General features: G+C 35.1%; 1 protein-coding gene across 3 annotated transcripts in view; it reads left to right on the top strand.

Annotated features, from left to right (window-relative positions):
* The window catches only part of LOC115210952, a 157,602-nt gene that overhangs the window by 130,714 nt on the left and 13,380 nt on the right, over nt 1-13,508 (top strand). For all 3 annotated transcript variants that reach the window (XM_029779749.2, XM_036502202.1, XM_029779748.2), the window contains 4 exons: nt 5,809-5,891; nt 10,843-10,909; nt 11,686-11,820; nt 12,634-12,731. In XM_029779749.2, the coding sequence (XP_029635609.1) occupies nt 5,809-5,891; nt 10,843-10,909; nt 11,686-11,820; nt 12,634-12,731 (383 nt within the window). The remainder of the gene's footprint in view (nt 1-5,808; nt 5,892-10,842; nt 10,910-11,685; nt 11,821-12,633; nt 12,732-13,508) is intronic.

Here is a 13,508-nt window from a genome sequence, read left to right as displayed (position 1 = left end):
GAATCACAAACACAAATGTATGTGAATCTGGGAGGAGAATATGTTGAATAAAATTAACAGATCCTCCTGTTTTTTCTTTTACCCAAAGCCAGGAACTTTTCAACACCCCCTCGTCTATACACATACAATGGACTTCTTTCAGTTTCCATCTGCCAAATCCATTCATAAGTCTTTGATTGGCCCGGGGCTGTAGCAGAAGACAGCCTGAGGTACTGTGCATTGAAAATGCCCTTGAAATCCTTATCTGCTGTTAGCTGTGTGACAGAATATTAGTAAGTAATATTGTCTCACCAACCCATCCTTGTACTCACTCCATCCTTCTGATAACTGATGACATCAGCAGTGATGTTGTCAAACTAAGCAACTTGTTCTCAGCCTGCTGGAAATAGACAGACAGATCTCTCAAATTGCACTTAACCTTCATTCAAAGAAAACACTGGGGGTGGGGTGGCACATTGGGTTCACTCTAGGAAAAATATGGGATGGTCATAGGTGTGCCTCAATTAGAACTGACCTGAAACAACTAAAACTTCCATGGTATCCTACTGTAATTATAGTACAAATTACTCAGGGTTGACATCTGACGAAAAAAAGCCAGAGTTAAATAAGTAACATATTTAATGTAGGTACCATTAAATATGTTAGCTAGAAATAATTGTTGAGGTGAAAAAAAATGAAAAAATTAGATAGTTCCATGTTTCTTACTCAATATAGTAGAAATAACAGCCAAATTTCCTTGACAATGTAGTTCTGGGTACATTTGCATATGGTGCTCTTGATCAAGATTGACCTGGTGTTAAACAATAACAACTTGCAGTACAATTTAGTATGGTGCAGTGTCTTTTTTTTATATATATAAATTGTAAAACGTTGATGTGGAAGAATCTAATTTTGTTTTCAAAGCATGACTATTAATTAGGCCACTGTTACATTCCACAGGACTTCCTGATATACACCCTACACTGTGTCCCCCACCCCACCTTACCCCTTCACCATACCTCTCTTCCCAACACTACCCTCTTTCTTAGCTTAGATTCTCTGGCACCACTAGTTATTTTTTATTATTATTTTGTTTTTTGTTTGTTTTCATAGTTTCAGCTCCCTCCTGCCCTTTCTCTCTAACTTATCTGTAAACCCTCTACTCCCACTGCTCTCTCTCTCTCTCTCTCTCTCTCTCCCTCTCTCCCAAACTGGTCTAATACCAGCACCACTACAACCATTCTTAAGTTATAGAATATTTGAAGCAAAGAAGGCTACTCCCTTCTGCTTTCTCTGTTGCTGTTGTCAATGTAAATCACTAATGTTTGAAGACTCAGCTTGTTGAGAAGAATAAAGAAAATGGAGACACAATTTTTGTTTATTCCTAATGCACAAACATTATATATATATCCTTGAGTGTATACATATAGAGACTTGTATTACTAAAATTTTCTTTCTCATTCTTCCCTGGTAGTTCTAGAACCATTTCTTACCACCCACCATCACTACCTTCACACCCATAATCAGATGGTGTCACACAGTATTATGTTACTATATAACACACACACACAGAGGGAAAGCAATCTGGCTATTTTTTCGTCTTTTTTCTCAAAGACTGCATGTATGTGTTTAAGCATATGTATGAATGTATGAACAGCTGTCAGTATATGTCTATGTTATTTTATTGGACTATGAATTTTTTCTAGTGGAGGAATGCTTACGTATTTTTGATGGTGTGCGGGATGGGGTTGGGGAAATATTTTGTTTGAGTATGGGTGTGTGATGGTGGTGGGGGAGTTGGTTGATGATCCTGAGAGAAGTTTGGAGCTGGAATCTTGTGTCTTATCGCCAAACAGATCTGAAATTATTACCATTGGTATGTACCCCTTGCCTTTCCACCACCCCCTCTCACGAACTTTTATGCTTTCCAATTTGACCTGGTAGAAATAGCAGCCGTCTTCCAAATAGACAGATGCTGTGGATAATGTAATCCTTAGATATACAAAGACAAAATTGTCTCACCTAGAATGCCTTTGATCATGACTACTGGATCAGGGCTGACCCAGGGTTAAATAATTACTTACATAAGTTGACCTTGTGGTGATGATGGTGAAGGTGGATGTTGGGGGTGTGTGGTGGATGGTAATTCAATGTTTGTGTCAATGCTTCAAAAACAATTTACTTCTGCAAACCATACTCCCTATTCTGCCTCTTCCACCACTACTATTGGTAAGCTCCTTACACTCTCCTTTCTCCTCCTCCCTCCAACACCCTCCCCTGATTCTTCTCCAGCCACTCCCTAACTACTTAACTTACCCAACTTTCCACCCAAGCCCTGCCTCCTTACACCCCTTTCTCTAGCTCTGCTGCCACCCTGACTTCTGCATCATTAAGATGATGAAATACATTGCTATACGTGGGTGGGTGTGTCTGCGCGTGCGTACATGCACAACATAACAAAATATAAACAGAAAGGGACAGAGAAAGAACGAGTCAGTGTTTGTTCTAAACATACAATGTTCTACATATTCTTATTACATATATCCGCACATGTAAGAATTTAGTATAGCTATTTGATAGTCTGTAAAGTGACAGAATGATTAAAACAAAGAATCTTTCCACTAATCACTCTCTCATACACGTGACATCATAGTTTCCTCTGACTAATACTTACAGAAATTAGTGTTGTTTAGCCCTAGGTCAGTCAGTCATGATTAAAAATAGAGAGTCCATGATTAACTACCTTGTGGTGATTAGTTTTGTCTGCTTACATTCAGTTCCAAACCATTTAGGATAACTTTGTCTTTCTTATATATCCCTCAGCTGTAGGTGTATAAAATCAGTTCCAGGCATCTCATTTTGTTGAATTGCTGAATTGTCATTGTGTCAGACAAAATGCTTAGTGACATTTCTTCTGGTTTTTTACATTCTGAGTTCAAATTCTACCAAAGTCAGCTTGGCTTTACATCCTTTCCTGGTTGATAAAATAAGTATCAGTTGATAAAATAAGTACCAGGGGATCAATGTAATTGACTAACCCTCTCCTGCTAAAACAGCTAGCCTTGTGTCAAATTTGCTATCATTACTATTATATGGATTTGTAGAATCATTGAAGCATAGGACAAAATTATTTGCCATCTTCAGTTATGGCCATTTATATTCAGAGTTTAAATCAAGCTGAGACCCATTTTTCATGTTTATCCCCCTGGGTTCAGTGAAATAAAGTACCAGGTAGTTTTAAGGTCAATGGTATCAACTAATCTCTCCCTTCAGAATTGCAGTCTTTGGGCATAAATCAGAAACAGTTATTATTGGTAGGAAGGGTGATGAAATGGCAGAATTGCTAGCACATCAGACAAAATGTCATGCAGTATTTGTTTACTGCTCCTGAGGTCAAATCCTGCCAAGGTCACTTTGCCTTTCATCCCTCCTAGGTCAGTAAAATAAAGAATCAGTCAAGTATTGATTGAAGTCTATATAATATATTATTTCTCTCACAAAATGCAGGCTTTATGATTAATAGATTAAATATTTAATTTACAATCCTTAATAAAGTGATTGTTAGACATTCAAACTAATCCCATGTTTTAATACTTTTCTTACAAAGTCATCTGAGACTACCTTTTTTTTTTTCGACTGAAATACTTCTAGACAGTACCCCGACAGGGCCACAGTCTAATGACTGAACCAAATTAATGACCATTGACAAAAGGCATTTTCTTTTAGTAAACCATTGCAGATTGTTGTTTATAAATTAGTATTGATTTAAACAAAGGCAAGTGTGTTTTAAATAAAAATCTTGAGAAAATAATGTAAAGTTAAACCTTTTGCCAACCACCACAATTATTTCTTGTGGTCACTGAGAAGACGTGGTTTTGTATAGTTTTTACAGGGTCACTTTACCAGCTAAAGATAGCAGCAATATCTTTCAGAAAATATGGTGGTCTTGAAAAGAGAAGGATGATCTGAAATGCTAGTTAATTGATATGACCACTATAAGCTGGTGCCTTCCAGAAACTGTACCCATGCTGTCTGTCATTCAAATGTCATGACCTTGTGGACAGTTGAAAGACCAGAGGGTAAGTGAGTAGGCAGACCATGAAAGCTGACTGTAACTGGTAACTGGTCAAAATATCTACAGCCTTGACAAATGAACTGGAATCATTGCTTTAACTGGCCTAATGTGTGTTTGTGTGTGTGTATATAATAGGCATAGATACTGGGTTGAAGGAAAGGGTGTATACAGGATATATGAAACACAATGGAAATTGAGAGCCAGTGAATATTGAAGTCATGGTTATTTACTGGATTGACCAAGCATTCCACCCCACTGATTTTGAATACATACAGTGTGAACGTTTGGTAAACTACACAACTGGTTGGTTAGTTTATCAATTTGAGAATGTGCAGCCATTAATACTTTAAGCCTGTTGTTTAACTCCAGCATATGCTTGATTTAGTTGAATTGTGAGCCAAGGCACTCCACCCATGAACAACCCTTCTTTTTCTTCAGTACAGTGAACCTTGACTACCTTCAATGTGTCCTTCTCCAAGATGGTATGGTGTTTTGTAGTGGAGAGATTTGGTTGCTATTTGTAGTAGATTGAGCAACTGTACAAACCAGTGTATTGTTACAACTGTTTAAGGATGGCGACACTTTTGTTTCACTGAAATTGAGACCAGAACATATATCAGACGGTTACATATGTAACAGTAAAAGTGTCAAAATAAGTAATTAATAAATCAACAAAAATTGTCTGACAATTTATTTTTTCTCTCTTTCATACACACAAATACACTCACACACAGTTGCAAGGAGCTGATTAAAAGTGCTACAGATAATACAGAGGCAGGAAGGGATCTTTTAGTTTTGTTGATTTAAGGAATAAGTAGGGTTTAAGTGAGTCCTTTGTCTTCTGCAATAGTCTTCATGTATTTCATGCATTGAACTTTTGTCTTAGATTCACTTCCACTTGATTCTGTATTTGATCTCATTACATTCAGTTGCTTGGAATTGGCTCCAGGTCTGGAATAATTAACTGAGGTTCCTTATTAGCATTTTGTCTATAGGACTATGTTAATCTCTTATCAGCTTAATGTAAAGATACTTCCAAACACCAGCCTTTATTGAATGTACTGTTGTTAATGTTGCATCAGGCCTAGTTCACCCCAGTGCTGGTAGACATGTGCAGTAGCAAGAAAATATCTCTGAAATCACATCCTGTTATCTTACATAAAAGAAAGACTCTCTGAATAATGTAGTTCTAGTTACACTGTGGCTGAATAAAAGATATGGGCATGACTGGAAGATCTTTCATCATAATCACTGCTGGATCAAAGAAGGTTTACTTATAACAACTACATCCATCAATACTAACTGCTAATGAGGAGACTATAATTGGAGCCAATTTTTTTTTTTAATCTCTTCTTCACAGGTGTAATTTTTGATTAAACATTAAATTTTTTTTTTGCATCATCCAATATATGTACGATATATTAAGTACAATTGTCTTTTGATATCCAAATTTCTAACTGAAAAAAATAAATAATGAAACATTTCTAATAACAAATAATTAAACCAATTTTTAAAATATTAAATTTTTTGATGTATCAGTCTTGCTAATAAACATTTAGACTTGGCTGACTTGAGATACAAAAGTGCAATTCATTCTTTGTGATGAGATAAGCCAAGGCATTTATTTTTTTTTTTTTATTGGAGGAGATGTGGGTGTAATGGAAGTAAATTGATGCTAATAGCATGTCACTTGGAGTCAATTTTAGTGTGTTTTTTTTCTTAATTTTGAACCTGTTTTTTCATTATTTTTCCAGATTTCTTTGATGCTTGTACAACAGAAGAATTAACAAATTTTTGTTGCTGTTATCGAAGGTCGGAAAGGTCACGAGACTATGAGGTAGTGTCCCATTCTTCTCTCTCTCTTACACACACTTTCTCTCGTTCTCTCATTCCTCCCCCTCTCTCTTTCTGTATACAGATACCCTTTCTCTCTTTCCATAGAATGATTGATTTATGTATTTTATTTTCTAATTAGCTAATTTGAATTTGTGTACATGGCTAAGCCATTGTTTACAATTTGATCTGTCTTTGTTAGTCTCTCTCACTTTCTCTGTTGCCACTCATGTGTAAAGTTAAGGAGACCAATTGTCTAAGGAATTGAGCCACCAGCTTAAAGACCTGAAGTTCAATTCTCCTTTAGATGTTTATTGTTTCTGACTAGAGCATTTTATTCTACATTACTTCATGGCACCAAAATATTTGAAGAATATTATCTGAAGAGAACTATGTAACACAAGATCTCTTTGTTAATGTTACTTCATATAAAACTGGTGTTATATCCTTTAGCTGGTTCCAGTCAATTGGCTGCAGTCTTCAAAGGTTTTTAGTGAATCATATTGACCTCAGTTTACAATTTCAATTGGGTGTTTATTTTCTCTTAAATTCATTTCTTCTTACATTCATCATCTTAAAAATGTTTTTGAGTAAGCAGTGGGGATGAAAGTGATGCAATTAAGCACACCAGCTTTCACTGTTAAACATTGACACAACCGTACACATGTACATGCAAGCGTACACATGATGGTTTTCAGCAGAGTTTGTTTATTAAGTTTCACTAGCAAAGCATTAGTTGACTTGTGGCTGGCCTATCTCATCTCATCCTGAATTACAGTGCATAAGTTTGTCTGACACAGAGACAAATAGGAAGCTTAGTGGAGACTTGTGAATTTGCAATGAGTTTGTGTGAAAAAATATTAAAAAAAGTTGTAGGAAGACTATTGGTCAAGTGAAATGGGATATTGCTATCCCCCTACCCTCATGGTGTGTGGGTGTGTGTATTTTAATTTATAGAATATTCTTTGTCCTTCAAGCCTTATTGACCTATCTCTGTTCTGTCCATTTCCTTGCATTTGATATTGCCCACCTGGTTGTTCTGTTTCTGTGTATCTTTGTCCCCACCTTCCTGCCACTTTCATATCCTTATCTGTTTTTTACTAACTGATAAGGCAGAATTGTTGAGAGGAAGCCAAAGATGACAGTTTAGAGATATCAGTTGATAAGGCAGGAGGGAATGGGGACAGCTCTTTCCTTTGTTGATAACTGACATTATTTCTAAGAGTTCTTGTTGTTCTGTAGCCTTAAATTCAGCCCTAATCAAGGATGCATATGGTCAAAGGTATTCTGACTATGACCATCCTATTTATTTAGTATGTCTTGGGATTATATATTGTCTAATATGGTTGTTTCTTGTTTGTTTTTTTTAAATATTAAAGATCAGGTTGCTGTATCTAGCGTGTTGAGCAACCACATTGAGAGGCAATGAGCTGGCAGAATCATTAGCATGCCAGGCAAAATGCTTAGCAGCGTTTTGTCCATCCTTATGTTCTGAGTTCAAATTCTGCCAAGGTTGACTTTGTCTTTCATCCTTTCAAGTTTGATAAAATGAGTACCAGTTAAGCACTGGGGACAATGCAGTTTACTTACCCTCCCCCCAAAAAAATTGCTGGCCTTGTGCCAAAATATGAAATCACTGTATTGATTTAAACATTGTTATTACTATTTAGTTTGTCTGAGGTGGTATAAGAGTAAAAATTGCTTTCAAAATTTTCATAATTTCATAAACCTCCAGATTTCTCTTTGTAGAAGCTGTTTATTTTATATTGCCTGAGTTAAACTCAGCCATAAAACTAATAGTAACAATGTTTTAATTTATATTTTGATAATATCAGCATGTGTGTGTATCATTGCCATTTTAACATCCACTTTTCCATGCTGGCATGGATTGACTGAAACTTACTGATGCAGACTTTCGTTGGTCAGATGTATTTTTTTCTTTTTTGTGTTGCCAACTCTTACCTGCTGTATTATGCTTCTTTTCAAATAGGTGGAGTGAGGCATTTCAGGCCACATCTGAAGGATCTCAGTTCAGTTCAGTAGTTTCTATACTGTCAACCTCTTGCCCCATAGTGTACTCAATTACATTTTGGTTTGAGTTTTTCAAAAAAACATTTAGGATCCAGGTTGTCATTTATGAATGGATGGCAAACCTTTTGTAACATTGTATGTGTGTATGTGCATGCATGTTGCAAGCATGGCTCTGTGGTTAAGAAGTTTATTCACAATCACTGTGCCAGTTATTCAAAAAGCCAGACTTGTCATGCAGTTTTGTGCTGATTTTATCTGGATAATTTGTTAATACATATGTGTGGAATACCCTACCACTTACACAAGTGTTGTACAAGTGATTGAATAATGTACTTATTATGGAAACCAGCTGAAGTTCCATCAACATATATGCTGTATGTGATTATAAATAAATAAATATATATATATATATAAATATATATATATATATATAGAACAAGATGATAATATGCATGTATTTAAATACACACACACATACCCAATGTGTGTATTTGAATATGTATGTTACATATTTGTGTGTGTTTACATGCATACAGATAGTTTTATCTTCATTCTCCTATTTCTACCTCACAGGCCTTACCTCCTTTAACTATATTGTAGTTCAAATCTATTCATTTATACTCTTTTTCCCTCCTTCCCTCTCTTGTAAATAGGTTAAGTCTATTCCAACTCTTCCTCCTCCTCCTCCTATTGTTGCACTTTTCCTTTTTTTTTTTTTATTTGAGAGTGATAGTTTTACTTGCATTGTGTGGGTACATTGTCTGGTTAGTATGGTACACTTCTCAGGGTACTGTTAATGTAGTGGCTCACTAAACTCTATAGTAAACTAAAAATGTATTGCATATCTGAATTATTACAGGCTGGTCACTTCCTTACATTTGTCACTTCTCAAACAAGCAAGGGTAATGTATGTAAGTGCAGATATAACTCTATGGTTAAGAAGTTCACTTTAAAAGGACATGGTTTGGGATTTGTTCCTACTACAAGGACACTGTCAGCTGGTGTTTTCTACTATAGCTTGCAAGTTAGGCATTGTGAGATTTAGAAAATGGAAACTGGAAGAATCTTTTGTGTGTGTTTACCATAACTTAGTGGTTCAGCAGAAGAGACTGAGAGTAAATACCAGGCTTTAAAAAAAAGAAGAAAGTACTGGGATCGATATATCTGACTAAAAATTCTTGAAGGCTGCACCCCAGTATGACTACTGTCTAATGACTGAAACAAGAGATAAAAGATATATATAATCTTGTATTTACTTATGTATGTGTGTGTGTGTGCATTTCTTTGTTGTGACATGTGCTTACTGATTGAAGGAAAAAGTTATTGTAATACATAAATGGTGTTTCTTTATTATCGATCTGCAAGAGCATGCTTAACCATTGAGCTGTTTACGGGACAAAGGAGGGTAAAGTTACCTTATGTGGAAACAGGTGAAGAGTTGGTGATAGGAAGAGTGTCCAGTTTGTAGAGGTATCAACTTAAACAATCTTCATGCAGTGTATGCTAGAACCGAAAAGTAGATGTTATGAGAACGGGTATGTGTGTTCACACTCACATACAAATAGACATATATATACATACATGCATGCGTGTACACACACACACACACATAAGTGTGTGCTATGTAGAGAAATAAATGTATAAACGTATGTAATATGTATTCAAATCTGAGGATTCATTTCATTGCTATTCCAAATGAATTATGTCTGTGTTTGAGCAAATGAAGGATTATTCATAACCTTTTGCCTGAATGCACCTAATTGTGATACTCAGGCTAATGAATAGTAAAACATCAGCTTCAAACTAATAAATAAAGTGTAATGTTAAGGTGTATTTTCTGTTGATTGTACATCCTAATAGATTTGAGTGTTTGTGCACAGTCACGTATTTGTGTGTGTATGTGTATATATATATATATATAGTGAGAATTTACAAAAACCAAAAGACGAATATGGGTATGTAAACAACAAACAGATGTATTAGTTTAACACTTGGGAAGTGAGAAAGTGTTTTATGTTTCGAGCCTACGCTCTTCGACAGAAAAGAACACAGAAATTCACAGGGAGAGAAAATGAAATAGGTTTAGTGGCTAGCGATCTATCATGGCAAATTTTTGTGTGTGTGTGTGTGTGTGTGTATATATATATATATATATATATATATATATGCATATAAAACCAGCAATGTATTTAGTTTTGCCTTGAAAACAAACTTGTAGATTAATGACAGGCTCCTCAATAGCTGAGATTAAGGCTCATTCAACTAGCTTTGTTTTTATTGAAACTCATCAGAAATAATTTTAATCCCCTCTCAACATTCAAAATGGGGAATATATCATGACTAAAAAATAATTTACATAATCTATTTACAGCAGATTCTGTGTGATCAGAATCTGTTGTTACTTATGAAATGCCAGTATTATAGTGGTATTTAGTTATTTTATTAAATTCCTCCACAACCCTTTAGCTGTTGTTGTCAGCATGATAGCTAAATTTCCCTCAGATCATGCCTTACATAAACAATGACTATCATGCTCATTTGATAACTACATTGTGTTAGGTGTTGGTACACTTGTTACTAAATCTCAGCCATCAACCACACGCATATTTACTGCAGTAAATAGTTTGTTTTCAGTATTTATTAGACTATATGTAGTTCTTAACTTTATTGATTGAAAGGGGAGTTAAGTGATTCCTGATGATTCTCTTAAGAATTACAAAGCTAGTTGGATACAGCTACTTTTCTCTCTTAGCTCCCAAGGCTCATTTGGTTTATTGATTTATATTTTCACTGTGACATTAATATATTGTATATAATTTCCAGATATGTTTTATTCTTATGTAAGTATTAGTGCATATGTGTATGTACATTGTTGGTATGTTGACTAAATTAAAACTCACAATCAATTTTTTTCATCCTTGCAGAGTGCAGCTTCCACATCAACCAAAAAACCAAGGTTATCCAATGGTACCGTTCTTCACTTATCCAATGGTAAGTTGATGATTTCTACCAACTTTTGTGACTAAAGTAAATACTTTTGAACAATCTTCAGTTAAATGCCATTATAGCTGTGTTGGGAGTTTTTCACAAATATTGAGCTTCGGGCCTACTGATCTCTTATAGCAATTCTTGTGGAACAGAAATTCTCATTTCACAAATAATATTGGTTTGACAAATTCCTGAATAGGTTCACAGAAATACACATTGGTTAATGTAACCTAAGATACACTGTTTGGTTAAGAGATGAGATGGTTGTAACTAATGTCTTTGATCATAGGTTATTCTTAATGTACAAATATTTCTATATTATCTCAGTTAATAAAGATCTCAGCAATATATAGTGGTTATGTCCTGGTCAAACTGACCTATAACCAAAGGTATTTCAGTCTTTGAGTATATGATGGTCACATATTAATTTGATACCTAACCTTATAGTTTTCCTATAGTTTGGCATTCTTATGGGGTGGATAGCTTTAGGCTTCAGTTATGGGTTAAGTATTTGAGTGTTTGGTTTGGTGGTCTCACATTTTAGAGCTAGAATTGTCCCTGGCCCGTGTTAAACAGGTTTTCATTTAGATCAACATTTCATTGGAGATTTTCACAGAGAAAGTATTGAGGTATCTACCAAGTGAATTTTCTCAGTAACTTAATGTATCACTTCAGGTGAAAAGCCAAAACAAAAAAATGTAAATTAAGGTACGGCTTCTTTTAAGATTTATTTCATTTTGTCTAAAAAAATTTATTCACTTCATATTTTTCAATTTCAGATGAATTTACTCAAGCTGTACTAGCAGGTGATTATGGTAAATTAAAATCTGCTTTGAGAGGAGACCGTTGGAGATATGATCTAGAATCTCCAAACAGTGGTGGCTACACATTAATAATGCAGTCCATCTTGAGAGGTAAGTTGTTTTGAGACCTTACATCTAGGTAGAGGTTTTCTGTCATAGCATGAGATATAAATTTGTGCTATATGGGAGACAGGACAATAGTTGATTGCTTTAAACCATAGCAGTATCATTAGTATTTAAAAGTTTAATGTTCTATTGGATTAAAGGTTAACTTTTTTCTTTTAAGATCCCATTGGCTCTTACCCACCTCCATTGCAAATCTGTGACTTTATTAGTAGTAGTCGTAATGAATTTGGTATTTCTCTGGAAAGAAATACTGTACTGCTCTACCTGTGTCGCATCAGTATGTTGTTGTGCAGATGGATATTTAAACTTTGATATTTTAGGTAGTTGAGTGAATAGAGTAACAGAATAGTTGTCAGTTCATATATTGCATCCACCACTGTGATGCATCCAATGGCCATGAAACATGAAACTCTCCAATGGCTCAGTCCATATGACTGCAAACGGCTTTTTGAAAGGCTGAGAACAATTGGCAGCAAATTAAAAATTCCTATGTAGTTTATTATGGAGCTCTGTTTATGTAATTTGAAGATTTTTCCTAACAAACAGAAATGATCATTTAAGAAGGCTAAAAATGTTGCTACCCTTAATTTGTGCATAACTGATGACATGTGATAGAGGGTTTGATGTTGTAACTGAAGATATAATTTGAAGTGTTTGGTAGTTTGAGTGATTAAAGCTCTTGCTACAGTTAACTTTTGTGTGGTGTGGCCAAACCATTGAAGACTTCATTTGTGTCTATTGCCCATGGTTAAGATTGTATAATCTTCTACATTTTATGTTTTTTTTTATCATTGACAGGTTTCAGTGATATTACACTACTGTTGGCACTTGCTGGAGCTCAGTTGGACAAAGAACTCAGTACTGGTGAAACTGCATTGACCTTAGCTTGTACCAGAGTAAGATTTCATTTCCAAATATATTATAACTCTCTTTGTTTCTGTGTTGTATGCCTTAAAATCCCTTTCATAAGGAGTAGGAGGAAGTGGGGCACTGCCTGTGATGTTTACAGGCTACCTAGACTGCTGAGATTAATGTGGTTATTAACTCTTCAGCATTCAGATTATTTTGTTAAATATAATGCTTTTTTTTTTATTCACATTGTTTTGAATTAACCATGCATTAACTTGTAGCATAAAGATTTTGAAGATGTATTTGTTTATTTTTGGAATGACACCATAAGATAGGTGTGAAGAACTGAATCTAGCCAGTTTGAGCATAAAACAGTGAGACTATTTGGGCCAGGTAGAACTAGTTTAAAATGCTTTAGGGGTTAAGTCTGAATGCCTGGAGGGAAAACATGGTGGGCAACTTCAATAAAGAAATAACTGAATGTTAGCCTTCTCAAGTTTTTTCTCTTTTATTAAATAAGTCATATAAAGAAGTCTGGAACCTATCACATTTGAGATTAATCAAATCAATTTGGTTCTGTCCAGTTTGAGTGTCTGCAAGACAGACATGGGCCAGAATACCTGGACCAAATGTTTTCAACAGAGTGAACTTTGGTAAAGATTCTCAAGAACCTGGTGACATTTTTGGTTCAGCTTGTTTGCAATGATTTAGCCAATATGCTGTAAGGTCCAGTTCAAATAAACGCAAGCCATCATTTATTTTCTTCTCTCTGAACTGTCTTTATCAGTCAGTCTGAGATGGTCTGCAATCACTGTCACTTTGAA

Source organism: Octopus sinensis, linkage group LG4 (genome assembly GCF_006345805.1).
Source record: "Octopus sinensis linkage group LG4, ASM634580v1, whole genome shotgun sequence".
Taxonomy (NCBI): domain Eukaryota; kingdom Metazoa; phylum Mollusca; class Cephalopoda; order Octopoda; family Octopodidae; genus Octopus; species Octopus sinensis.
Note: the sequence above shows the minus strand (reverse complement) of the source record. Positions and strands in the feature narration are given on the sequence as shown.